General features: G+C 53.6%; 1 protein-coding gene across 2 annotated transcripts in view; it reads left to right on the top strand.

Moving 5' to 3' along the window:
- LOC116957175 (eukaryotic initiation factor 4A-II) overlaps window positions 1–27,409 on the top strand; it is a 30,727-nt gene extending 3,318 nt beyond the window's left edge. Inside the window, exons 2-11 of one of the 2 annotated variants that reach the window (XR_012930482.1) lie at window positions 7,700–7,748; window positions 12,360–12,492; window positions 14,249–14,388; window positions 15,862–16,140; window positions 17,424–17,567; window positions 19,293–19,430; window positions 22,094–22,183; window positions 22,664–22,743; window positions 24,228–26,576; window positions 26,612–27,409. Coding sequence is in view for 1 of the 2 variants with exons in the window: in XM_032979175.2 (XP_032835066.1) it covers window positions 7,700–7,748; window positions 12,360–12,492; window positions 14,249–14,388; window positions 15,862–16,140; window positions 17,424–17,567; window positions 19,293–19,430; window positions 22,094–22,183; window positions 22,664–22,743; window positions 24,228–24,372 (1,198 nt within the window). In the remaining variant the exon portion in view is untranslated. Of the gene's footprint in view, window positions 1–7,699; window positions 7,749–12,359; window positions 12,493–14,248; window positions 14,389–15,861; window positions 16,141–17,423; window positions 17,568–19,292; window positions 19,431–22,093; window positions 22,184–22,663; window positions 22,744–24,227 lie in introns of both variants that reach the window. The other variant, XM_032979175.2, reaches the window with a different exon arrangement.
- The last annotated feature ends 316 nt before the right edge of the window (window positions 27,410–27,725 follow it).

Below are 27,725 nucleotides of genomic sequence, written 5' to 3'. Positions count from 1 at the left end.
GTTAAGGCTGTACGGGGGGGGGGGATGTAGTATCTTGGTCTTATAGGTTTGTTTGGATTAAGAGGTGGGCATTAAAGACGGGGGTGGGTGGGTTTTAGTTGTAGATTATTTTTTTGGGGGGGTTTATTTGTGAAATCCATCTGTACGGCAGCGTCTTGCGGGACCGGTCCAGACCCCCCCACCGCACGTCCACCCCTTCGGTTCACGAAAGAGAATGGCGGTGGCTGGTTTTTGGCTTTGGTTTTCGTTTGGTCCAACGTCCAAAATGTAGCAGACAGGCAGGGCGCGAAAGAGTTCGAGATCCGCTCAAGAGAGTCGTTTTTATTTTTATGTACGGTTTAGTTACACAAACTCCCGGAGCCGTAACTGCACCCCGTGTCCCGGTCACGTGCGCTTGGCTTAACCATGCTCTTCCACCACGCGCTGGTCAGTCGCGGAGGAGGAGGAGGAGGAGGAAGGGGGGGGGAGAGTTTAACGAATTGAAGGTGGCGTAAGAGGGAACACGATAGGGCAAGTTACAGACGTTATCGTCAACTCGCCCGCCGCTGCGTTTTTTTTTGTTTAGCCTCGGCCTGGGGTCGAACTCTGGTGGGGGAGGGGGAGGAGGCAGGATGGGCCCACCGCTCCCCACCGACACCCCCCCCCCCCGACACACGAGTGGACAAAGAGAGACACCTTGAAGCTTTGTGATAAGTTGTCTTTGCCTCCCTTGTGTGGCCGAAAACGCGAGCGAGTGCGTGCGCATGTTGAACTTCTTTCGCACCATGCGTGGCTAGCCGTGCTGCTATGTGTGTGTCTATGTTGAACCTCTTTCGCGCACCGTACGTCGCCAACCGCGCTAATCGTAGATGCGGGGGCGGGGGGGGGGGGAGGAGACTGCAAACGAAACACAATAACCAGTTCGAAGTAAAATTAGTTTTGTCGATCCGAGATGGTGATGATAATCATTCAGCGCCCAGCGGCTTCCCAATACCGGGCAGGAAGAGAGCGTTCCAGACGGCCGCGGAAGCGGCGGCGCATCTGAAAACGCGTGCGCACGATGATGATGATGATGCGGTGACCCACCGTCGTTTTTTTTACGGCATCGCGCGATGCTTTTGGATGAGCTTGCGAAAGACTTTCGGACCCCCCACCCCCTCCTCCCTCTCTATCCCTCCCTCCCTCCCTCCTTCCCTCATCCTTGTTTGCCCTGGGATCTCGGCGCCAGTCCCCTCTGGCTGGCTTTGCCGAATTCTTGCGTAATGGGGATTTTTCGCTGGCGCATGTTAACCGCGATTCTCCTGCCGCCGAGGTCATCGTGCCTGCTCGCTAGGAGATGTTGACCACCTCGCCTGGTACGCAGCAGGTACGAGGGCTCGATCGCGACCCTGACTCTATGCCCGTTTCATTTTTGGAGTTGGCGTTTCTCTCTCTCTCTCTCCCTCTCTCCCCCCGTGATTGTGTGGATTTTTTTTTCCGAATCCCCCGGTTTTTCCCTCATTTAAAATCACGCGCTGAGAGTATTTGGCCGCTGCTATAAATTGCCACGTGATGATGATGATAAGCTGATAAGCCGCCACTTTGTTGAGCTATAATTTGTGATAGCCAGGGGTCGCTTCTGAAAAAGAGCTAGGTGACATCCATCTAGTACGTACGCAAAAATCTGTCAACTTGACCCCCCCCCCCTCCTCCCTGTATGCACGCGTACTTTTCACCCCCCACCTGGGTACGTACGCTTGACGCCCCCCCTCGAATCCTATAGAACGGCCGATATTTAATCCACGCAGAAACGATCAAGGATGAATAATTTGAACGCGTTTTAAGCAAAACAGTCCACCGCCGGACTAACTAATTTGAAGTCCAATGTCGACAAATTGTTATCAAGGTTTCACCCTCCCCCCCTCCATGCGTACATACGAAATGGATGGCCCCTTACTAAATAGCAGTTCAGTGGGGGGGGGGGCCTTACAACTTGTACAATAAAAATAGTTTACTGCTACTACGTGTGAGAAAAACTCGTTCAGATGGAGGGGACGGTGAGAGTGTTGCGGTGTTGCAGCATAGCAAGCGGGTTGGTGAACTCGAATCGTCGTGTGGCAAGGTCAGGCGGAGCTCAGCTGTAGGGGCGGCTAGACCCCCCACGGCATTCATCCAGCAGTGGATTGACGAATGGGGGGGGGGGGACTGCGTCGTAAGCATTGTCTGCCCGTGCGAGTCCAGAGTCATTCCGGTTCCCGGCATCGTATGACGCGCACTCCTTATTAAGAGTGGGCCCTTGAAAATAAAAAAAATAGTTTTGTAATGGCGCGTGAGCGGAAACGGTCAAACAAAAACCCCAGCATAAGCTGCCACCCTCTATCCTGGCAATTGGTCTCTGAGACTCTGATCAGGTTCTCTTCTGGGTTTGAATAAAGAGCGTTAATTAATTGCTTTCTTTAGAACCGCTTGTTGTTGTGCGATTGGCTGCGTACGGTGCGAAAAGTTCAACGTGCATACAGTGCATAGTTTTGGCTTTGCGCCGTTAACGCCATCACGTTACGAACTTTTTCCCCACGGTTAATGTTCAGTGATGAGAGACATCTGTCACGTCCGTACCGATTCTGGCCTCGCATCACTTGAAGTAACTTTCTGACCCCGTTCCCACTATTAGGGGGGGGCGCCACGGTGGCTGGGAGATGTCATCGCCCTCGCCTGGTATACAGGAGGGCCGTGGGTTCGATCCCGACCAATGGGAGCCTGCTGTATATTTGGAGTTTGTGTGTCTGTCTCTCCCAAGTGGTCCGAGCGGATTTTGTTTTCGGGTCTTCGGTTTTTTTTAATTCCCCCGACCACGTTTAGAAACAACATCTACGCAATTGAGTGTTTGGCTGCTGCTAGAAATTTCCACGTGATGGTGATGATGATGAAGCCCCTACTTTGTTCAGCTATCATTTGTGATGGCCTGGTCGCTTCTGAAGAAGAGCAGCTGGGCCTTACCTGGTAAAAGAGTTCAGTAGTTTCACGGACGTCTGTGGGAAAAAAAATTAAGTTAATCAGATTCCTACTGTGTAAGTACGTATTCTGAAAGTGTGGTCAAACAACTGGTGCGGTTTGATGGTTTTTATCCACCAGTGTTATGGGCAGATGTGGTCGGGGGATGTTGGTGCTAACAAAGCAAACAGTGGGGAGTGAGGGAGGAAGGGAATTGCTGGGTGGGTAAGGGACCCAACCCATCGAGTCATGCGCAGAAGCTTCCCCCTCCCCACCGTCCACACGATTCGGCGGGGGGGGGGGGGTCTACTGCTGCCCGTACGTGACTCATGGCATCGTCGTCAAAATCGTCATCAGCTGTTGCCACATGGGGGCGAGTGGGGGGAGCTGAGTGAACATAGTTGGGGTTTACCTCAAATGAGCATCACCACCTCCACCACGACACCTCTGATTTTAGCACGGTTGGCTACGTACAGCCCGAAGGGAAGTTCTACATTAAACCGCAGCCCGCGTTTTTTTCTCGCTAAATTGGTGTCCGTAACTGACCTGGGTCTCCGCTAGGTCGACTCGGCTTCAAATAATTAACCTAATCACGATTTATATGCTTCGTTCTTTCGGTAAAGTCGCGTAGAAGGGAAGGAATAAAATAATAAAAATATAAAACAATAAAATTCCTTCGTTTCGACTGCAACACGAGCAATCATCATCAGGTGTGAAAACCACAGCAAGAAAATTTGAAAAAAGTGGTGTTTTTTTATTTTAACTTTAGCACCACGGAGAGCGATTTGACAGTTTATTCAGATGGACGAGTCCATCTATGTTCGGAAAAGAAGAGGGGGGAGACGAAAATAATGGATGCGGTCTGAACGCCACCGTAAGCGTGAACAATCAATTAAGGCCCGAAATGGTTTATCAAATCCTTCCAATGATTGCTAAGCCAGAATCCATCTTCTCGGTTGAAATTGTCTGTGTTTGTATATGTGGAAAGCCTCATGAACGAATCTCTCATGGTAGCCAGATGGCTTGCAAAAGAACCTCTGTCTTGGAGAAGTCGATGTCACGTGAACCTACTGAATTATATAACAGTGCTCTGCCACGGCCGAGGTGTTGGTCCTACCGTGCTTTAGGTCTGCTTTGTGTTCACGAATGCGGTCCGAGAATATAAATATGAATCCCTGCAGTCACGAAAGCTTTAAAACATAATTTTAATCACGATTTGTTTCCTTTTTGGGGGGGGTGGGGGGTGGGTTTAAAGGGTGTCCGGAACTGGTTTGGCAAGGGTCTCTCGAGGTCCGCTCGGCCTCAAATGGCGTGGGCGGTGGTGCGCGAGTGTGCCGCGCCCGTTTTTCAATAGGCGGGTCGCTAGCAGCGCGTATTCCCGTGTCGTCAAAATCGAATTTTTATTTTTGCCGCATAAGGCCCACAAACTGAGTGACCTGGCTATCACAAATGATAGCTCAACGGAAGTGGATTAATCATCATCATCATCACCACGTGGGAATGTATAGCAGCCCGAATACTCTTAAACTCGTGACGTTGAGTCTAAATGTGAAGGTGGAAACATCGGAGGACCCCGGGGGGGGAATATCCACGCGACCACGGGGAGAGACACATGCAAACTGGTGTGTACAGGAGGTCGTGAGTTCGATTCCGACCGCCTGGCGACTGCTTTTTATATTTGGAGTTTGCGTGTCTCTCTCCTCATGGCCCGGTGGATATTTTTCCGGGTCCTCCTCTTGGTTTTTCCCCTGCACGTTTAGAATCGACGTCACGCGTTTTAGAGTGCAGCGAAACCTTGTGGATTGCGAGTAACTGCAGGACGGGCAAAATTTGTAACTAAATGTTAATTTGATAAACGAGCGAGGGTCTTGCAAATACGAGCAGCGTACGTAACACGCTTTGTCTCACCGAGCGTCACGTGATCACAACTGATACACTACGAGTGCTTTGATATACGAGTGCTTTGATACACGAGTGCTTTGATACACGAGTGCTTTGATACACGAGTGCTTTGATACACGAGTGCTTTGATACACGAGTGCTTTGATGATATACGAGTGCTTTGATGATATACGAGTGCTTTGATGATATACGAGTGCTTTGATGATATACGAGTGCTTTGATGATATACGAGTGCTTTGATGATATACGAGTGCTTTGATGATATACGAGTGCTTTGATGATATACGAGTGCTTTGATGATATACGAGTGCTTTGATGATATACGAGTGCTTTGATGATATATACGAGTGCTTTGATGATATATACGAGTGCTTTGATGATATATACGAGTGCTTTGATGATATATACGAGTGCTTTGATGATATATACGAGTGCTTTGATGATATATACGAGTGCTTTGATGATATATACGAGTGCTTTGATGATATATACGAGTGCTTTGATGATATATACGAGTGCTTTGATGATATATACGAGTGCTTTGATGATATATACGAGTGCTTTGATGATATATACGAGTGCTTTGATGATATATACGAGTGCTTTGATGATATATACGAGTGCTTTGATGATATACGAGTGCTTTGATGATATACGAGTGCTTTGATGATATACGAGTGCTTTGATGATATACGAGTGCTTTGATGATATACGAGTGCTTTGATGATATACGAGTGCTTTGATGATATACGAGTGCTTTGGATCACAAGCACGTTTCCGGAACGAATAATGCTCGCAATCCAAGGTTTTACTGTAATTTGGCTGCTATGCTTTTCCCCACGTCTTGATGATGACGATGATGATGGCTCTCAACCCACTTGGTCGAGCTATCGTTTGTGATAGCCCCAGGGTCGCCTCTCAGAACGAGAGCAACGTAGCTCTGTGAGGGCAGTACCTGGTGAAGTAAACATAGTTTTAGTTTAATGTACGATCGAACAGTATTATTGAATATACAAAATTTTGTTAAACGTTAAATTGTTGAAGGTTACCAGAAATCAAGCGAGCTCATTTGCTGTGCGTGCGATCTCCATTGCTACATCTGCAGAACGTGAAGAACCAGTGGCATCTACATCTGCAGAACGTGAAGAACCAGTGGCATCTACATCTGCAGAACGTGAAGAACCAGTGGCATCTACATCTGCAGAACGTGAAGAACCAGTGGCATCTACATCTGCAGAACGTGAAGAACCAGTGGCATCTACATCTGCAGAACGTGAAGAACCAGTGGCATCTACATCTGCAGAACGTGAAGAACCAGTGGCATCTACATCTGCAGAACGTGAAGAACCAGTGGCATCTACATCTGCAGAACGTGAAGAACCAGTGGCATCTACATCTGCAGAACGTGAAGAACCAGTGGCATCTACATCTGCAGAACGTGAAGAACCAGTGGCATCTACATCTGCAGAACGTGAAGGACCAGTGGCATCTACATCTGCAGAACGTGAAGAACCAGTGGCATCTACATCTGCAGAACGTGAAGGACCAGTGGCATCTACATCTGCAGAACGTCAAGAACCAGTGGCATCTACATCTGCAGAACGTGAAGAACCAGTGGCATCTCCATCTGCAGAACGTCAAGAACCAGTGGCATCTACATCTGCAGAACGTTAAGAACCAGTGGCATCTACAGAACGTGAAGAACCAGTGGCATCTACATCTGCAGAACATGAAAAACCAGTGGCATCTACATCTGCAGAACGTGAAGAACCAGTGGCATCTACATCTGCAGAACGTCAAGAACCAGTGGCATCTACATCTGCAGAACGTCAAGAACCAGTGGCATCTACATCTGCAGAACGTCAAGAACCAGTGGCATCTACATCTGCAGAACGTCAAGAACCAGTGGCATCTACATCTGCAGAACGTCAAGAACCAGTGGCATCTACATCTGCAGAACGTCAAGAACCAGTGGCATCTACATCTGCAGAACGTCAAGAACCAGTGGCATCTACATCTGCAGAACGTCAAGAACCAGTGGCATCTACATCTGCAGAACGTCAAGAACCAGTGGCATCTACATCTGCAGAATGTCAAGAACCAGTGGCATCTACATCTGCAGAACGTCAAGAACCAGTGGCATCTACATCTGCAGAACGTCAAGAACCAGTGGCATCTACATCTGCAGAACGTGAAGAACCAGTGGCATCTACATCTGCAGAACGTGAAGAACCAGTGGCATCTGCAGAACGTGAAGAACCAGTGGCATCTGCAGAACGTCAAGAACCAGTGGCATCTGCAGAACGTCAAGAACCAGTGGCATCTACATCTGCAGAACGTGAAGAACCAGTGGCATCTACATCTGCAGAACGTCAAGAACCAGTGGCATCTACATCTGCAGAAGATTACTTTTTTTTTTAGAGAGGAGGCGTAGTAGCGGTAGCAGCGCCGTTGGTTTTTTTACAAAGACGTCGTTACTCACCGCAAAAGCACCGCAGCGACGCGATCGCCGCCACACTCTACCATCGCCGGCACCAAAACTGCGCCACACACGCGTGCTCCCCCCCCCCCCTCCCCTCCCTGCATGGGCCTTGTGGGGAGAGCCTCGCGGTACCGGTTTAAAGTTATTTTATTTTTAGCCTTTCTTCCGATTCCCGTCCGGACGCCGCGGAAGCGCGCAGCATTGGCACGTCGTGCGTCATCGGAACAACGAGCGTCTTTGTACGCGCGGGGGGGAGGCCGCCGGAATCCGCGCGCGTTGGTGGTTGCGTTTTCCCCGTTCGAAGTTTGACGTTCTGTTCTCCCGCCTTCCCTTTTGACCCTCTACCCCCCCCCCCCCCACACGCAGATCCCGTGACAATGGCCCGGAGGGTATGGAACCCGATGGCATCATTGAGGTGAGGTGCCGCGTGTGGCTTTTTAACTCTTGTCGCACGCACGCACGCGCTCTGCACACGCAGGCTGTCTCCTTCCTCAGTGCTGATGTTTACCGTCACCGATAGCGGTGATGGCGATTGTGACGCTGTCCTACCAGACAGTCTCGTCCCCTTCACCTGATGAAGGCTGCTTGTGTTGTGGCCGAAACGTCGTGAGAATATTATTGTGTTATTTTATTTTATCAATTTATTGTTTTATTCTCATTCTACGTGACTTTACCGAAAGAACCAAAGAAGATAAAAAAGTGACGATATCGGTGAGATGATGGTAGTGATAGTCACGATAGCGATGGTGGTGATAGTGACTATATCATTGATGGAGATGGCGACGATAGCGGTGAGATGGTGATGGCAGTGATAGTATAGCAGTGATGGTGATGATCGCGGTGATGTTAATGGCGAATAATGGTGATAGTGAAGATAGCGGGTGAGATAGTGATGGTGGTGATTGTGAAGATGGCGGTGATGGTGACGATAGCGGTGGTCGTGGTGATAGTCGTGAGATCGAGTTTGTGTTGATAGCGGTGATGGTGACGATAGCGGTGATCGTGATGATAGTCGTGAGGTGAAGACGACGTAGAGAGCGTTGATGGTGATAGTGGCGATATCAGTGAGATGGTGATGGTAGTGATAGTTACGATAGCGGTGGTGATTGTTACGGTAGCGGTGATGGAGATGGTGACGATAGCGGTGATCGTGATGATAACCGTGAGATGGAGATGGTGTGGCTAACGATGATGGTGACGATAGCGTTGACAATGATGGTGGTGATTGTTACGGTAGCGGTGATGGAGGTGGTGACGATAGCGGTAATCGTGATGATAACCATGAGATGGAGATGGTGTGGCTAGCGATGATGGTGACGATAGCGTTGACAATGATGGTGGTGATTGTTACGATAGCGGTGATGGAGATGGTGACGATAGCGGTGATCGTGATGATAACCGTGAGATGGCGATGGTGTGGCTAGCGATGATGGTGACGATAGCGTTGACAATGATGGTGGTGATTGTTACGGTAGCGGTGATGGAGGTGGTGACGATGGCGGTGATCGTGATGATAACCGTGAGATGGAGATGGTGTGGCTAGCGATGATGGTGACGATAGCGTTGACAATGATGGTGGTGATTGTTACGGTAGCGGTGATGGAGATGGTGACGATGGCGGTGATCGTGATGATAACCGTGAGATGGAGATGGTGTGGCTAGCGATGATGGTGACGATAGCGTTGACTGATGGTGGTGATTGTTACGGTAGCAGTGATGGTGACGACAGCGGTGAGGGTAGTCATGCGGCGGAGATAGCGTTGATAGCGGTGATGGTGTTGATCGCGGTGATGGTGTTGATAGCATGAGACGGTGATGATAGCAGTGATGTTGATCGTGGCGATGGCAGTGTTGGTGATGATAGTCATGAGATTGAGATGGCGATAGCGGTGTTGGTTACGGTAGCGCGCTGATGGAGATGGTGACGACAGCGGTGGTGGTTGGTGGTGATAGTGACAGTAGCGGTGATCGTAGTCGTGAGACGGAGATGGTGATGATAGTGGGGACGGTGATGGTGGTGATGATAGCGGTGAGATGGGTGACGGTGGTGTGGCGATAGTCACGACAGCGGCGATGGTGATGATAGTGGGGACGGTGGTGATGGTGGCCATGGCGGTGATGGTGACGATAGCGGTGAGATGGGTGACGGTGGTCTGGCGATAGTCAAGACAGCGGCGATGGTGATTGATAGCGGATGAGATGGCGGTGATGGTGGCGGTGGAGATGCCACAGCCGTAGCCGGCGATCGTCCCCCAGTACAGCTGGCTCAGCGTCTGCGCTAAAAGCGGCGCCCGTTCACCTACCCCCCCACCCCCGTCAGCTCAGGTAGCCCAGAAACACGAACCGTTGCGGGATCTCAAGTCGGTTAAATCTCGATTCTCAAAACTCGTTGCTTCAGAACCGCTTTTTGCGTTTAGTTTGTCCCCCCGCCCGCCTGCCGTCGCACATCCGATTATCACGGTTGGCTGCGTACGGTGGCGAAAGAAGTTCACACACACAGCTCGGTTGGCTCGCAGAGACACCTATAGGCTCACACAGAGACACCCATAGGCTCACAGAGACACCCATAGTAGGCTCACACAGAGACCCATAGGCTCGCAGAGACACCCATAGTAGGCTCACACAGAGACACCCATAGTAGGCTCACACAGAGACACCCATAGTAGGCTCACACAGAGACCCATAGTAGGCTCACACAGAGACCCATAGTAGGCTCACACAGAGACTCATAGTAAGTTCACAGAGACCCATAGTAGGCTCACACAGAGACCCATAGTAGGCTCACACAGAGACCCATAGTAGGCTCACACAGAGACCCATAGTAGGCTCACACAGAGACACCCATAGTAGGCTCACACAGAGACACCCATAGTAGGCTCACACAGAGACACCCATAGTAGGCTCGCACAGAGACCCCCATAGTAGGCTCACACAGAGACCCATAGTAGGCTCACACAGAGACCCATAGTAGGCTCACACAGAGACCCATAGTAGGCTCACACAGAGACACCCATAGTAGGCTCACACAGAGACCCATAGTAGGCTCACAGAGACACCCATAGGCTCACACAGAGACCCATAGTAGGCTCACACAGAGACCCATAGTAGGCTCACACAGAGACACCCATAGTAGGCTCACACAGAGACACCCATAGTAGGCTCACACAGAGACACCCATAGTAGGCTTGCACAGAGACCCCCATAGTAAGCTCACACAGAGACCCATAGTAGGCTCACACAGAGACACCCATAGTAGGCTCACACAGAGACCCATAGTATGCTCACAGAGACACCCATAGGCTCACACAGAGACCCATTGTAGGCTCACACAGATACCCATGGTAGGCTCACACAGAGACCCATAGGCTCACACAGACCCATGGTAGGCTCACACAGAGACCCACAGTAGGCTCACACAGAGACCCATAGTAAGCTCGCACAGACCCATAGTAGGCTCACACAGAGACACATAGTAGGCTCACACAGACCCCCATAGTAGGCTCACACACAGAGGCCCATAGTAGGCTCACGCACAGAGGCCCATAGTAGGCTCACGCACAGAGGCCCATAGTAGGCTCACGCACAGAGGCCCATAGTAGGCTCACGCACAGAGGCCCATAGTAGGCTCACGCACAGAGGCCCATAGTAGGCTCACGCACAGAGGCCCATAGTAGGCTCACGCACAGAGGCCCATAGTAGGCTCACGCACAGAGGCCCATAGTAGGCTCACACAGAGACACATAGTAGGCTCACGCACAGAGGCCCATAGTAGGCTCACACAGAGACCCATAGTAGGCTCACACAGAGACCCATAGTAGGCTCACACAGAGACACATAGTAGGTTCACACAGAGACACATAGTAAGCTCACACAGACACGTAGTAGGCTCACAGAGACCCATAAGCTCACACAGAGACGCATAGTAGGCTCACACAGAGACCCATAGTAGGCTCACACAGAGACCCATAGTAGGCTCACACAGAGACACATAGTAGGTTCACACAGAGACACATAGTAAGCTCACACAGACACGTAGTAGGCTCACAGAGACCCATAAGCTCACACAGAGACGCATAGTAGGCTCACACAGAGACCCATAGTAGGCTCACACAGACTCGTAGTAGGCTCACAGACACCCATAGGCTCACACAGAGACCCATGGTAGGCTCGCACAGAGACCATAGTAGGCTCGCACAGAGACCCATAGTAGGCTCGCACACAGACCCATAGTAGGCTCACACAGACCCATAGTAGGCTCACACAGAGACCCATAGTAGGCTCGCACACAGACCCATAGTAGGCTCGCACACAGACCCATAGTAGGCTCGCACACAGACCCATAGTAGGCTCGCACACAGACCCATAGGCTCACACAGATACCCATAGTAGGCTCACACAGATACCCATAGTAGGCTCGCACAGAGACCCCCATAGTAAGCTCACACAGACCCCCATAGTAGGCTCACACAGAGACCCATAGTAGGCTCACACAGAGACCCATAGTAGGCTCACACAGAGACCCATAGTAGGCTCACACAGAGACCCATAGTAGGCTCACACAGAGACCCATAGTAGGCTCACACAGAGACCCATAGTAGGCTCACACAGAGACCCATAGTAGGCTCACACAGAGACACCCATAGTAGGCTCACACAGAGACACATAGTAGGCTCACACAGAGACCCATAGTAGGCTCACACAGAGACCCATAGTAAGTTCACACAGAGACCCATAGTAGGCTCACACAGAGACCCATAGTAGGCTCACACAGAGACTCATAGTAGGCTCACACAGAGACCCATAGTAGGCTCGCACAGAGACACCCATAGTAGGCTCACACAGAGACTCATAGTAGGCTCGCACACAGACCCATAGGCTCACAGAGTCACCCATAGGCTCACAGAGTCACCCATAGGCTCACAGAGTCACCCATAGGCTCGCATAAAGAGCCACAAACTCGCTTGCGCGAAGCTAAACGCTCGTTCAATGGAATGCCCGTGTTTCCCCCACATGTGCGCGTGTACAGAGCAACTGGAATGAGATCGTGGACAACTTTGATGACATGAGCCTCAAGGAGACTCTGCTGCGTGGAATCTACGCCTACGGCTTTGAGAAACCGTCTGCCATCCAGCAGCGCGCCATCCTGCCCTGCATAAAGGGTGAGCGTGGGTGTGTGGCAGAGTAGGGGGGCACAGGTCGGGGTGCATATGCCCAGTCATCGCAGTCGGTCAACCCGTGGCACCCGGCCTGGGTCTGTCCCGTGACCTCCTGGGTCTGTCCCGGCGGTTCGTTCGACACTTCACGTGGCGGGCCAAAAGTGCACATGGCCTTGCACAGGCGCAAGTTGACGTCGCCGCCGCCGCCGCCGCCGCTTATCGGGGAATGGCGGGTATTGTTGTTGCCGGGAACGGTTAGCGCCGCTGCGCTCCGAACCCGGCGAGCCCAGTTCAATTCCCGCTCTGCGGTCAACACGGGGTGACGATTTATCTGAACCGGTCCCGGGCCCTCCTCGGCTAGGTCGGCTCGCTCTCAGATGAGTACCTGGTAGCGGTGTGCAGTAAGCATCGCCACTGGGGAGACAAAGGCGGTCAGGCGTGGTGCTGGCCAACCACAACGCCCTTGTGCATCGTGCCGGCCTTCATAGGCGCTCGCTTAATATCGCTTTCCCCAACGGTCAGCGCGGGCTACACGGATCTTGGCATGCGTGTAATGTATTTATGCTGAGCTTCTTTCGCACCGTACGTAGCCAACCGCGCTAATCGGAGGTGCAGGGGAAGGACAATAAACTAAACGCAGAGTAGCTCTCAGGAAATGAGTTTTCAATTTAGTATAGTGGTGTCGTGTATAGTAGTATAGTGGTGTAGTTTACAGTGGAGTGTGTAGCATAGTGTATAGTCTATAGTGTGTAGTGTAATGTAGCGTAGTATGGAGTGTGAAGCGTAGTGTATAATAATGTGTAGTGTAGTATGTGGTGTATAGTATAATGTGGATTGTGGTGTATAGTATAATGTGGTTTGTGGTGTGTAGTGTAGTATGTGGTGTATAGTATAATGTGGATTGTGGTGTATAGTATAATGTGGATTGTAGTGTGTAGTGTAGTATGTGGTGTATAGTATAATGTGGATTGTAGTGTATAGCATAATGTGGATTGTAGTGTGTAGCGTAGTGTAGTATGTGGTGTATAGTATAATGTTGATTGTGGTGTATAGTATAATGTGGATTGTGGTGTGTAGTGTAGTGTGTAGTGTAGTATGTGGTGTATAGTATAATGTGGATTGTGGTGTATAGTATAATGTGGATTGTAGTGTGTAGTGTAGTGTGTAGTGTAGTATGTGGTGTATAGTATAATGTGGATTGTGGTGTATAGTATAATGTGGATTGTAGTGTGTAGCGTAGTGTGTAGTGTAGTATGTGGTGTATAGTATAATGTTGATTGTGGTGTATAGTATTATGTGGATTGTGGTGTGTAGCGTAGTGTAGTATGTGGTGTATAGTATAATGTGGATTGTGGTGTATAGTATAATGTGGATTGTGGTGTGTAGCGTAGTGTGTAGTGTAGTATGTGGTGTCTAGTATAATGTGGATTGTGGTGTATAGTATTATGTGGATTGTGGTGTGTAGCGTAGTGTGTAGTGTAGTATGTGGTGTATAGTATAATGTGGATTGTGGTGTGTAGCGTAGTGTGTAGTGTAGTATGTGGTGTATAGTATAATGTGGATTGTGGTGTATAGTATAATGTGGATTGTGGTGTGTAGTATAATGTGGATTGTGGTGTGTAGCGTAGTGTGTAGTTTATAGTATAGTGTGACGTGTAGTGTATAGTGTACGTATGTAGAACTTCTTTCCCACCGTAGCCGGCCAACCGTGCTAACCTCGCGCACGCGTGTACGCTCCGTGTCCCTGCCGTGCCCGCAGGCTATGACGTGATTGCCCAGGCTCAGTCTGGCACAGGGAAGACCGCCACCTTCGCGATCTCCATCCTGCAGCAGCTGGACGTGAGCACCAAGGAGACGCAGGCCCTCGTGCTGGCACCCACCCGCGAGCTGGCGCAGCAGGTACACGGCCAGCACCGCTCGCTCGGTCGTGAGCTCGGTCGTGAGCTCGCTCGCTCAGTCGTGAGCTCGCTCGGTCGTGAGCTCGCTCGCTCGGTCGTGAGCTCGCTCGGTCAGTCGTGAGCTCGCTCGCTCAGTGATAAGCTCGCTCGCTCGGTCGTGAGCTCGCTCGCTCGGTCGTGAGCTCGCTCGCTCGGTCGTGAGCTCGCTCGCTCGGTCGTGAGCTCGCTCGCTCGGTCGTGAGCTCGCTCGCTCAGTGATAAGCTCGCTCGCTCAGTGATAAGCTCGCTCAGTGATAAGCTCGCTCAGTGATAAGCTCGCTCAGTGATAAGCTCGCTCAGTGATAAGCTCGCTCAGTGATAAGCTCGCTCAGTGATAAGCTCGCTCAGTGATAAGCTCGCTCAGTGATAAGCTCGCTCAGTGATAAGCTCGCTCAGTGATAAGCTCGCTCAGTGATAAGCTCGCTCAGTGATAAGCTCGCTCAGTGATAAGCTCGCTCAGTGATAAGCTCGCTCAGTGATAAGCTCGCTCAGTGATAAGCTCGCTCAGTGATAAGCTCGCTCAGTGATAAGCTCGCTCAGTGATAAGCTCGCTCAGTGATAAGCTCGCTCAGTGATAAGCTCGCTCAGTGATAAGCTCGCTCAGTGATAAGCTCGCTCAGTGATAAGCTCGCTCAGTGATAAGCTCGCTCAGTGATAAGCTCGCTCAGTGATAAGCTCGCTCAGTGATAAGCTCGCTCAGTGATAAGCTCGCTCAGTGATAAGCTCGCTCAGTGATAAGCTCGCTCAGTGATAAGCTCGCTCAGTGATAAGCTCGCTCAGTGATAAGCTCGCTCAGTGATAAGCTCGCTCAGTGATAAGCTCGCTCAGTGATAAGCTCGCTCAGTGATAAGCTCGCTCAGTGATAAGCTCGCTCAGTGATAAGCTCGCTCAGTGATAAGCTCGCTCAGTGATAAGCTCGCTCAGTGATAAGCTCGCTCAGTGATAAGCTCGCTCAGTGATAAGCTCGCTCAGTGATAAGCTCGCTCAGTGATAAGCTCGCTCAGTGATAAGCTCGCTCAGTGATAAGCTCGCTCAGTGATAAGCTCGCTCAGTGATAAGCTCGCTCAGTGATAAGCTCGCTCAGTGATAAGCTCGCTCAGTGATAAGCTCGCTCAGTGATAAGCTCGCTCAGTGATAAGCTCGCTCAGTGATAAGCTCGCTCAGTGATAAGCTCGCTCAGTGATAAGCTCGCTCAGTGATAAGCTCGCTCAGTGATAAGCTCGCTCAGTGATAAGCTCGCTCAGTGATAAGCTCGCTCAGTGATAAGCTCGCTCAGTGATAAGCTCGCTCAGTGATAAGCTCGCTCAGTGATAAGCTCGCTCAGTGATAAGCTCGCTCGGTCGTGAGCTCGGCCGCGAACTCGCTCGCCGTCTCGTCCCCCCCTCACCCCCCTCACCCCCCCGCGCCTCGCCGTGTCGTCCTCCGCCCGCGACAGATCCAGAAGGTGGTGCTGGCGCTGGGCGACTACATGGGCGCCGCCTGCCACGCCTGCATCGGGGGCACCAACGTGCGCAACGAGATGCAGAAGCTGCAGGCGGAGGCGCCGCACATCGTGGTGGGCACGCCGGGCCGCGTCTTCGACATGCTGAACCGCCGCTACCTCTCGCCGCGCGCCATCCGCATGTTCGTGCTGGACGAGGCCGACGAGATGTTGAGCCGCGGCTTCAAGGACCAGATCTACGAGATCTTCCAGAAGCTCAACTCCAACATCCAGGTGCGCGCGTGTGTGTGTTGGGAGGGGGTGGGGGGGGGGGTGTTGTTTGTGTGTGTGTGTGTGTGTGTTGGGAGGGGGTGTGTGGGTGTTCGTGTGTTGGGGGGGTGTTTGTGTGTGTGTGTTGGGAGGGGGGTGTTTGTGTGTGTGTTGGGAGGGGTGTGTGGGTGTTCGTGTGTTGGGGGGTGTTTGTGTGTGTGTTGGGAGGGGGGGTGTTTGTGTGTGGGTGGGGGGGGGGGATGTTTGTGTGTGTGTTGGGAGGGGGGGTGTTTGTGTGTGTGTGTGTTGGGGGGTGTTTGTGTGTGTGTGTTGGGGGGTGTTTGTGTGTGTTGGGGGGTGTTTGTGTGTGTGTGTTGGGGGGTGTTTGTGTGTGTGTGTTGGGGGGTGTTTGTGTGTGTTGGGAGGGGGGGTGTTTGTGTGTGTTGGGAGGGTGCGGTGTTCGTGTGTTGGGGGGTGTTTGTGTGTGTGTTGGGAGGGGGGGTGTTTGTGTGTGTGTTGGGAGGGGGGTGTGTGTGTGTGTGTTGGGAGGGGGGGTGTTTGTGTGTGTGTTGGGAGGGGGGTGTGTGTGTGTGTGTGTTGGGAGGGGGGGTGTTTGTGTGTTGGGGGGTGTTTGTGTGTGTGTTGGGAGGGGGGTGTGTGTGTGTGTGTTGGGAGGGGGGTGTTTGTGTGTGTGTGTGTTGGGGGGGTGTTTGTGTGTGTGTGTGTTGGGGGGGTGTTTGTGTGTGTGTTGGGAGGGGGGGTGTTTGTGTGTTGGGGGGTGTTTGTGTGTGTGTTGGGAGGGGGGTGTGTGTGTGTGTGTTGGGAGGGGGGTGTTTGTGTGTGTGTGTGTTGGGGGGGTGTTTGTGTGTGTGTTGGGAGGGGGGGTGTTTGTGTGTGTGTGTTGGGGGGGGGGTGTTCGTGTGTGTGGGGGGCTTGTGTGTGTGCGTGCGTGGGGGGCTTGTGTGTGTGCGTGTTTGGGGGGGTTTGTGTGTGTGTGTGTGGGGGGGTTTGTGTGTGTGTGTGCGTGGGGGGCTTGTGTGTGTGTGTGTGTGCATGGGGGGCTTGTGTGTGTGCGTGGGGGGTTTGTGTGTGTGTGTGTGCGTGGGGGTTTGCGCTCGCGTGCGTGTGTGGGGGGTGCAGGAGGTTTGTGCACGGTTGGCTACGTACGTTGTGAAAGAAGCTGAAACACCTCCACATGCGTACGGACATACACACCTGCGCCACAGCTCCCCCCAATCGACGCGCCCGATGGCCTGCTTCACCGTTCTGGGCTTGCTCCTGCTCCCCTCTCCCCTCTCCCCCCCCAGGTGGTGCTGCTGTCGGCCACCATGCCGGCCGAGGTGCTGGAGGTGACCAAGAAGTTCATGCGCGAGCCGGTGCGCATCCTCGTCAAGAAGGAGGAGCTCACCCTGGAGGGCATCAAGCAGTTCTACATCATGGTGGAGCGCGAGGTGAGGGGACCCACCTCCACCGCCATGACCAGAACAACCGCCACAACCACCTCGACTAGAGCTACCACGCACGCCGCCAGAACCACGCACAAACACCTTGTTAATGACTCGTCCATTTGACGACGGTACTCCATGGAGCCCAATGTATAGTGTAGTGGTGTGTGGTGTATGGTGGTGTAGTGTATAGTGGTGTAGTAGTGTAGTGTATAGTAGTGTGTAGTAGTGTAGTGTATAGTAGTGTAGTGGTGTATAGTGTGTAGTGGTGTAGTGTATGGTGGTGTAGTGTATAGTGGTGTAGTGTGTAGTAGTGTATAGTAGTAGTGGTAGTAGTGGTAGTGTGTAGTAGTGTATATTAGTGTAGTAGTGTGTAGGTAGTGTAGTGTATAGTAGTGTAGTGGTGTATAGTGTGTAGTGGTGTGGTGTATGGTGGTGTAGTGTATAGTGGTGTAGTGTGTAGTAGTGTAGTGTATAGTAGTGTGTAGTAGTGGTAGTAGTGTAGTGGTGTATAGTGTGTAGTGGAGTAGTGTATCGTAGTGTATAGTAGTGTAAGTGGTGTAGTGTAAGTGGTGTAGTGTAAGTGGTATAATGTATAGTGTAGTAGTGTATAGTAGTGTATAGTGTCTAATAGTGTGTAGTAGTGTAGTGTATAGTGTAGTGCCTCCAGAGTCCAATGTATTCGCTTTCCGACCATTCCCCTGTTAACGATGGGCTGTTGTAGGTACAGTAAATATTAATGAATACATCGATGAACCAAGTTTCTCGTCACGTTACGTGTGTGTTTATAATGTAGTTGGCATCTTTACGTATCAATATCAATTGTTTGACTATTATAAGGGACGTTATATTTTTTCGGGGGTGGGGGGGGCGGGGGGGGAACTTTCCTTGCTATCGGAACGAGGTGAAGCCTTTCACCGCTCGCTCAACGGGAAAAAAACAAAAATCGCTCAACGGCCCGTTACGTGGAGCCAATTGCCGCGGTTAAGAGTCGGAGTGCTCGATTGTGTACAGCTGCTTGATTCGAAGCTTTCGTGACTGGAGGAATCCATGCTCTCTCCGGTTTCTTTCGCTGTAAAGTCCACGTAGGCGGTGTGTTTTTTATTTATTATTATTTTAATTCTATCTATCTACGTAACTTTACCGAAAGAAACAGAGACGAGCGTGTGGTGGGTACCACCAACCGACCGAGGAGCTTTGCTGCCGCTGCATTTTTGCGAAGGCGGAGGGAGCGCCGCTTCCCCGACGGCGTTGAATGTCGGAGACCCTGAGAGCGTAACGGGGATTGGGGGGGCGGGCGGGGGGGGGGGGGGGGCAGAGGAGGGGGAGAGCCGCGGTGGTCCATAGCCAGAAGGCGAACAGCGCCAGCCAAGGGGGGGCAGTTCACCATCGGAGCGTTTACAGCTCGGGGTGAGCGGCCACAAACACATGGCACCGTTTAGTTTCACGGTATCAAAGTTTGAAAAAAAAATAAAAATTAAGGAATCTTTTTTTTTTGTTTGCCCTTCCCTGGCGGTGGAACAGGGACGTTTGCGTTTTAAGATGTTCAAACACCGATTCCATTAAACCTAAAGCTTGTGCGAGGGGTCGCTTCCGAATCGGGGGGGCCCTCTAGGCGCGACCGACCGTGGGCACGCCGACCCACTTGTGCCACTGCTACCCCCGGGGGGAGCTGCTTGCTTGCGTGCGTGCGACAGCCTTTGGCACGCGTGTTTTGCTCTCGCGTTTCAGGAGTGGAAGCTGGACACACTGTGCGATCTCTACGAGACGCTCACCATCACCCAGGCGGTGATCTTCTTGAACACCCGGCGGAAGGTGGACTGGCTCACGGAGAAGATGCACGCGCGTGACTTCACCGTGTCCGCCATGGTACGCACGCGGATCGCCGGCGAGCGAGCCGGCACGCCGGTTCACCTACTCACCGGCTCGCTCACCAGCTCGCTGATTCACTTACTCACCGGCTCGCTCACCAGCTCGCTGATTCACCTACTCACCGGCTCGCTCACCAACTCGCTGATTCACCTACTCAATGACTCACCGACTCGCTGATTCACCTACTCAATGACTCACCGACTCGCTGATTCACCTACTCAATGACTCACCAACTCGCAGATTCACCTACTCACCGGCTCGCTCACCGACTCGCTGATTCACCTACTCACCGGCTCGCTCACCAACTCGCAGATTCGCCTACTCACCGGCTCGCTCACCAACTCGCTGATTCACCTACTCACCGGCTCGCTCACCAACTCGCTGATTCACCTACTCAATGACTCACCGACTCGCTGATTCACCTACTCACCAGCTCGCTCACTGACTCGCTGATTCACCTACTCACTGGCTCGCTCACCGGCACGCCGATTCATCTACTCACCGGCTCGCTCACCAACTCGCTGATTCACCTACTCAATGACTCGCTGATTCACCTAATGAATGACTCACCGACTCGCTGATTCACCTACTCACCGGCTCGCTCACCGACTCGCTGATTCACCTACTCACCGGCTCGCTCGCCGGCACGCCGATTCACCTACTCACCGGCTCGCTCACCGGAACGCCGATTCACCTACTCACCGGCTCGCTCACCAACTCGCTGATTCACCTACTCACCGGCACGCCGATTCATCTACTCACCGGCTCGCTCACCAACTCGCTGATTCACCTACTCACCGGCTCGCTCACCGGAGCTCGCCGGCACTCCGATTCACCTTCTCACCGGCTCGCTCACCGGCACGCCAATTCACCTACTCACCGGCTTGCTCACCAACTTGCTGATTCACCTACTCACCGGCTCGCTCACCGGCACGCCGATTCACCTACTCACCGGCTCGCTCACCGGCACGCCGATTCACCTACTCACCGGCTCGCTCACCGGCACGCTGATTCACCTACTCACCGGCACGCTCACCAACTCGCTGATTCACCTACTCACCGGCTCGCTCACCGGCACTCCAATTCACCTACTCACCAGCTTGCTCACCAACTAGCTGATTCACCTACTCACCGGCTTGCTCGCCGGCACGCCGATTCACCTACTCACCGGCTCGCTGATTCATCTACTCACCGGCTCGCTGATTCACCTACTCACCGGCTCGCTCACCAACTCGCTGATTCATCTACTCACTGGCTCGCTGATTCATCTACTCACCGGCTCGCTGATTCACCTACTCACCGGCTTGCTCGCCGGCACGCCGATTCACCTACTCACCGGCTCGCTGATTCATCTACTCACCGGCTCGCTGATTCACCTACTCACCGGCTCGCTCACCAACTCGCTGATTCATCTACTCACTGGCTCGCTGATTCATCTACTCACCGGCTCGCTGATTCACCTACTCACCGGCTCGCTCACCAACTCGCTGATTCATCTACTCACCGGCTCGCTCACCAACTCGCTGATTCACCTACTCACTGGCTCGCTCACCGGCACGCCGATTCACCTACTCGCCGGCTCGCTCACCGGCACGCCAATTCACCTACTCACCGGCACACTCACCAACTCGCTGATTCACCTACTCACCGGCTCGCTCACCAACTCGCTGATTCACCTACTCACTGGCTCGCTCACCGACTCGCCGATTCACCTACTCACCGGCTCGCTCACCAACTCGCTGATTCATCTACTCACCGGCTCGCTCACCAACTCGCAGATTCACCTACTCACCAGCTTGCTCGCCGGCACGCCGATTCACCTACTCACCGGCTCGCTGATTCATCTACTCACCGGCTCGCTCACCAACTCGCTGATTCATCTACTCACCGGCTCGCTCACCAACTCGCTGATTCACCTACTCACCGGCTCGCTCACCGGCACGCCGATTCACCTACTCGCCGGCTCGCTCACCGGCACGCCAATTCACCTACTCACCGGCTCACTCACCAACTCGCTGATTCACCTACTCAATGACTCACCGGCTCGCCGATTCGCCTACTCGCCAGCACGCTCGGCAGCTCGCCCAGACTCGCTGATTCACCAGCCCCAAACCGTGCCAATCGGAGGTTGCGATATTCATGACCCCCGATGACCCGAGATTGCCTCGGCATGTCCCGCCAGCTCCGTGAATCCACCGGAACCGGCGATTCGCCCATTCACCGTCTTCCACCAACACTCAACACCACCACCACCACCACCACACCTCACCGGCTCTCCCAAAGCCGCCACCCAGTCGCCTCCCATCCACCCGACTCCGCCGGTTAAACACGGGCCGAGTGACGGCTAGAGCGTTCACGCGCCGGCGTCACTGGCTACGTACGGTGTGAAAGAAGTTCAACACACACACACAGCACGGTTGGCTACGTACGGTGTGAAAGAAGTTCGACACACAGCACGGTTGGCTACGTACGGTGTGAAGGAAGTTCGACACACAGCACGGTTGGCTACGTACGGTGTGAAGGAAGTTCGACACACAGCACGGTTGGCTACGTACGGTGTGAAGGAAGTTCGACACACAGCACGGTTGGCTACGTACGGTGTGAAAGAAGTTCGACACACACGAATGCGTGTGTGCGCCTGCGTGTGTGTCCGTCTGCAGCACGGTGACATGGATCAGAAGGAGCGGGACCTGATCATGCGCGAGTTTCGCTCGGGCTCCAGTCGCGTGCTCATCACCACGGACCTGCTGGTGAGTAACGGGGAGCCTACTCGCGAGATGTTGACTACCTCGCCCGGTACGCAGGGGGTCGTGGGTCCGATCCCGACCCCTGACGATGCCTGCTGTATTTGGCAAGATATTAACTACCTCGCCCGGTACGCAGGGGGTTGTGGGTCCGATCGCGACCCCTGACGATGCCTGCTGTATTTGGCGAGAGATGTTAACTACCTCGCCCGGTACGCAGGAGGTCATGGGTTCGATCCCGACCCCTGACGATGCCTGCCGTATTTGGCAGGATATTAACTACCTCGCCTGGTACGCAGGGGGTTGTGGGTCCGATCCCGACCCCTGACGATGCCTGCTGTATTTGGCAGGATATTAACTACCTCGCCTGGTACGCAGGGGGTTGTGGGTCCGATCCCGACCCCTAACGATGCCTGCTGTATTTGGCGGCGATGTTAACTAAGGCTACATGGGGGATCTTTGTCTTTGTGTGTGCGTGTGACCCAGGCCCGTGGTATTGACGTGCAGCAAGTCTCCTTGGTCATCAACTACGACCTGCCCACCAACCGAGAGAACTACATCCACAGGTACCCCCGCTCACCCCAACCACCCCACCCACCCTGTGCGTCTGTGTGGTGAGTCTACGGGTCTCTGTGTGATGAGTCTATGGGTCTCTGTGTGATGAGTCTGTGCGTCTGTGTGATGAGTCTATGGGTCTCTGTGTGATCAGTCTATGGGTCTCTGTGTGATGAGTCTATGGGTGTCTGCGTGATGAGTCTACGGGTGTCTGCATGATGAGTCTGTGGGTCTCTGTGATGAGTCTACGGGTCTCTGTGTGATGAGTCTATGGGTCTGTGTGTGATGAGTCTATGGGTCTCTGTGTGATGAGTCTATGGGTCTCTGTGTGGTGAGTCTGTGGGTCTCTGTGTGATGAGTCTATGGGTCTCTGTGTGAGTCTGTGGGTCTCTGTGTGATGAGTCTATGGGTCTCTATGTGTGATGAGTCTGTGGGTCTCTGTGTGATGAGTCTGTGGGTCTCTGTGTGGTGAGTCTATGGGTCTCTGTGTGATGAGTCTGTGGGTCTGTGTGATGAGTCTATGGGTCTCTGTGTGATGAGTCTATGGGTCTCTGTGTGATGAGTCTATGGGTCTGTGTGATGAGTCTGTGGGTCTGTGTGATGAGTCTACGGGTCTCTGTGTGTGATGAGTCTATGAGTCTCTGTGTGATGAGTCTATGGGTCTCTGTGTGTGATGAGTCTATGGGTCTCTGTGTGATGAGTCTACGGGTCTCTGTGTGATGAGTCTATGGGTCTCTGTGTGATGAGTCTATGGGTCTCTGTGTGATGAGTCTATGGGTCTCTGTGTGATGAGTCTACGGGTGTCTGCGTGATGAGTCTATGGGTCTCTGTGTAATGAGTCTACGGGTCTCTGTGTGATGAGTCTATGGGTCTCTATGTGCGAGTCTATGGGTCTCTGTGTGATGAGTCTACGGGTCTCTGTGTGATGAGTATATGAGTCTGTGTGATGAGTCTATGGGTCTTTGTGTGATGAGTCTATGGGTCTCTGTGTGATGAGTCTATGAGTCTGTGTGATGAGTCTATGGGTCTCTATGTGCGAGTCTATGGGTCTCTGTGTGATGAGTCTATTGGTCTCTGTGTGATGAGTCTATGAGTCTACGGGTCTTTGTGTGATGAGTCTACGGGTCTCTATGTGGCCACCGCCTTTGTACGACGGTTAGCCAAAAGCCGCCGCCGGTGTTGCGAGGGGCGGTCACCGGAGTTTGCGCCGGATGACGTCACTCTCCACCTTCACTGTCCACTGCCACGGTTACCAACGCGTGCGTGTCCCCCCCACCCCCTCCTCCACTCCCACCCCCTCCTCCTCCACCCCCTCCTGCTCCACCCCCTCCTGCTCCGCCCCCTCCTCCTGCTCCGCCCTCCTCCTGCTCCGCCCCCTCCTGCTCCGCCCCCCTCCTGCTCCGCCCCCTCCTGCTCCGCCCCCTCCTCCTGCTCCGCCCCCCTCCTGCTCCGCCCCCTCCTCCTGCTCCGCCCCCCTCCTGCTCCGCCCGCGTAGGATTGGACGAGGGGGTCGTTTCGGCCGCAAGGGCGTCGCCATAAACTTTGTGACGGAGGAGGACAAGCGAATCCTCCGCGACATCGAGACGTTCTACAACACGCAGGTGGAGGAGATGCCCATGAACGTGGCCGACCTCATCTAGGGATGAGGAGAGCGAGAGGGGGGAGGGGAGGGAGAAGAAGAATTGGGGGGCGGGGGGGGGCAGGGAGGGAGGGAGGTGTTGTGGGGGGTGGTCGTTTAATGTACGACTCCCCCCACATACTGGCTCCACACCGCTCCCCCCCACCACCACCACACTCCCACCCCCCCCCCACACTCCCACCACCACCACCGTCTCCCCACCCACCCACCCACCCCCCCCACCACCACCACCACCAAGCCCGCAATTGTAGAGCCGGCAGGGACAACCGCCACAACCGCCCACCGTCACCCACCCACCTGCTGCAACAACGACCACCACCCATCGGCGCGGGCGAGTGAGCGAGATTGTTTCCAACGGTATAATAACGTTGTAACAAAAAAAGGGGTCTAAAAGAAAGAAATTTGATTAACAAACGAAAAAAAAAACGACACAAAATTAACGCCACACGCGTACACACACACGCGTACACACACACGCGTACACACACGCGTACACACACACGTACACACGCGTACACACACACTGTACACACACGCGTACACACACACGCGTACACACACACGTACACACACACGTACACACGCCCACCACCACCACCACCCGTTAATTTTTTCCCGCGATTCTGTGTTTTTGTTTTTCCATCTCCTCCACGTTTCCTCCGCCGTTTGTGGTGGGTTTTTTTTTAACGCTTTGCCGCCGGGGTAAAATCGTCGGCGGCCCCTCCCCTCACCTCCCCCCACCACCACAACCCCCCACCCCCCCCCCCACACACACACAAGGGGTGGGTGGAGGGTGGGAGGGGGGTGGTGGTCCTGCGCCATTTCTCTCCGCGAGAAGGAAGCGGCCCGTCTCCAACCACGGTTTTTTTTCCACCCCCACCAACCACCACCACCACCTCCACCACCACCCCCACCAACCACCACCTCCACCACCACCCCCACCACCACCTCCACCACCCACACCACCTCCACCACCACCCCCACCAACCACCACCACCACCAACCCTCTCCTTTTTTTGACGTAATATTTAAAAAATACCCAAAACATTTCTCTGCGGTTTTGTTGTTGTTGTTTTTGAATCGTCGATTCGCTTCCTCGCTCCCCCCACCCCCCTCCCCCGATTCGGTCGACCGCGGTAAAATGTAGATGGTGGGTTTGGGGGGGGGGGGGTGAAGAAATTAACCACACCACCACACTACCACCACCACACCACCACACCACAACACCACCACGTGTTGGTGAAACCGCGAGGTTCGCGCCGCATGCCGGAACGGGTCTTCGCGGGGCTCCGCCTCATGCGGTTTCTTGACGCGGGTTTGGATTTGTCGACGATAAAACAAAAATATATAGGGGAGGGGGAGGAGGCTGGAACCGTGGTTTAGATTTGGTCCGATGGCACGCGCTCGCACGTAACCCGGTCTTGCTTGACATCTACCGCAGGGCCCATTTCTCTCTGTGTGTGTGTAAACCGTGTTTGGCTTCCAAAGGAAAGAGACTCGCTCGGGCATTTTGGTAAAGGTTGATGGTGGTGGGGGGGGGGGGGAAGGGCTTGGGAGGGATGGGGGATGGGGGGGCAAGGGGTGTTTGGGGGTAACGGGCCAAAAAAAAAAATGAAAATCGACAAAAAAAGAAAACTTGGAAATGGAAAGTTTAAAAAATAAGCAAAAAACATAATTAAGAAAAAAAAAGGTAGAACCGACACACACAACCGTTTAAACAAGCAACGGAAAGCAACGGATAGACGCGAGAGTTTAGCGAGTTGACTCCGCTGGGGATGCGGTGGCCATTTTGAAAAGTATTCAAAATGGACGCCCATGGCCCACGGTTGAACGTGACGACGGTGACGGTGAACCTGACGGTGAACCTGACGACGAACCTGACGACGAACCTGACGGTGAACCTGACGGTGAACCTGACGACGAACCTGACGACGGTGACGGTGAACCTGACGACGGTGACGGTGAACCTGACGGTGAACCTGACGGTGAACCTGACGGTGACGGTGAACCTGACGACGAACCTGACGACGGTGACGGTGAACCTGACGGTGAACCTGACGGTGACTGAACGTGACGGTGAACCTGACGGTGAACCTGACGGTGAACCTGACGGGGAACCTGACGGTGAACCTGACGGTGAATGTGACGACGTTCAAGTGAACGTGACGATGTTCAAGTGAACGTGACGACGGTGAACGTGACGACGTTCAAGTGAACGTGACGACGGTGAACGTGACGAGGTTCAAGTGAACGTGAAGACGTTCAAGTGAACGTGACGACGGTGAACAGTGACGACGACGCCTCCCCCCCCCCCTCCTCGCCGGTCCCAGACTGCCGCTGCTACCGCCTGGACGCCGCCGGTGTCTCGCCGAAGATTTGATTTCACCGCCACCACCACCACCGCCACCACCACCGCCACCACCGCGCCCTGCCGCTGGTGTGACTGTGTGCGGGCAGCGAGAGTGCGCTACGAGTGCCCGGCCACGGCCCAATTTTGTTTGATTCCCGCTCTCGCGGCGGTCTCACCGACCGGCCGGCCGGCCGGACGCGGCGGCGATTTATCTGAACCGGTCCCCGCCCCCGCCAGGTCGTCATGGCGACGGCCCCCCCCCCGGCCCCCGCCGCCGCCGCCGCGGGTCGTCGCCCTGACAACGGCCCTCCCGCCGCGGGTCGTCGCCGTGACGACGGCTCCCCCCCCCCCCCCCCGCCGCCGCCGCGGGTCGTTGCCCTGACGACGGCTTTGCTTTTTTTAAGTTTAAATTCGTAAGGAGACCACCCCCAGCAGTGGCGAGCGCAGAGTTATTGATTATTGTTAGTCGAGGAGGAATTAACTTAAGCGACCATACAATAAAGCTAAGGCGTGGAGCGGGGGGGCGGGAGGGGGGTGGGGTTGGCGTGTGTGCATGCTTTTGGGATTCGAGCAAAAAAAAAAGCTACCGATTTTGACCTCGACTGGCCAACTTTCTGTACAAAAGCGTGTTTAAAAATGGAAAAAAAAAATAGAAAAAAAATGAAAAATTAAAATGTTTTCTAAGTCGGCCCTGAGTTGGAGGTGCTGCGGCATGGCGTGTGTGGGTCACCCCCCCCCCCCCTCCTCTCTCTCCTCTCCTGTGCCTCCTCTCCCTCCCCTCTTCTCTCCACCTCGTTCCCTTCTCTCAAGGTCCTCTCCTCCCCCTCTCATGGTCCTCTCCTCCCCCCCCCTCCCTAATGGTCCTCTCCTCCCCCCCCCTCTCAAGGTCCCCTCCCCCCTCTCTCATGGTCCTCTCCTCCCCCCCCCTCTCCCTCATGGTCCTCTCCTCCCTCTCTCCACCTCGTTCCCTCCTCCCCTCCTGTGCCCCTCTCCCCTCTTCTCTC

This window comes from Petromyzon marinus, chromosome 70, assembly GCF_048934315.1.
Source record: "Petromyzon marinus isolate PM22_M1 ecotype Great Lakes invasive population chromosome 70, UKy_Petmar_22M1.pri1.0, whole genome shotgun sequence".
In the NCBI taxonomy this organism is placed as follows: domain Eukaryota; kingdom Metazoa; phylum Chordata; class Hyperoartia; order Petromyzontiformes; family Petromyzontidae; genus Petromyzon; species Petromyzon marinus.
Note: the sequence above shows the minus strand (reverse complement) of the source record. Positions and strands in the feature narration are given on the sequence as shown.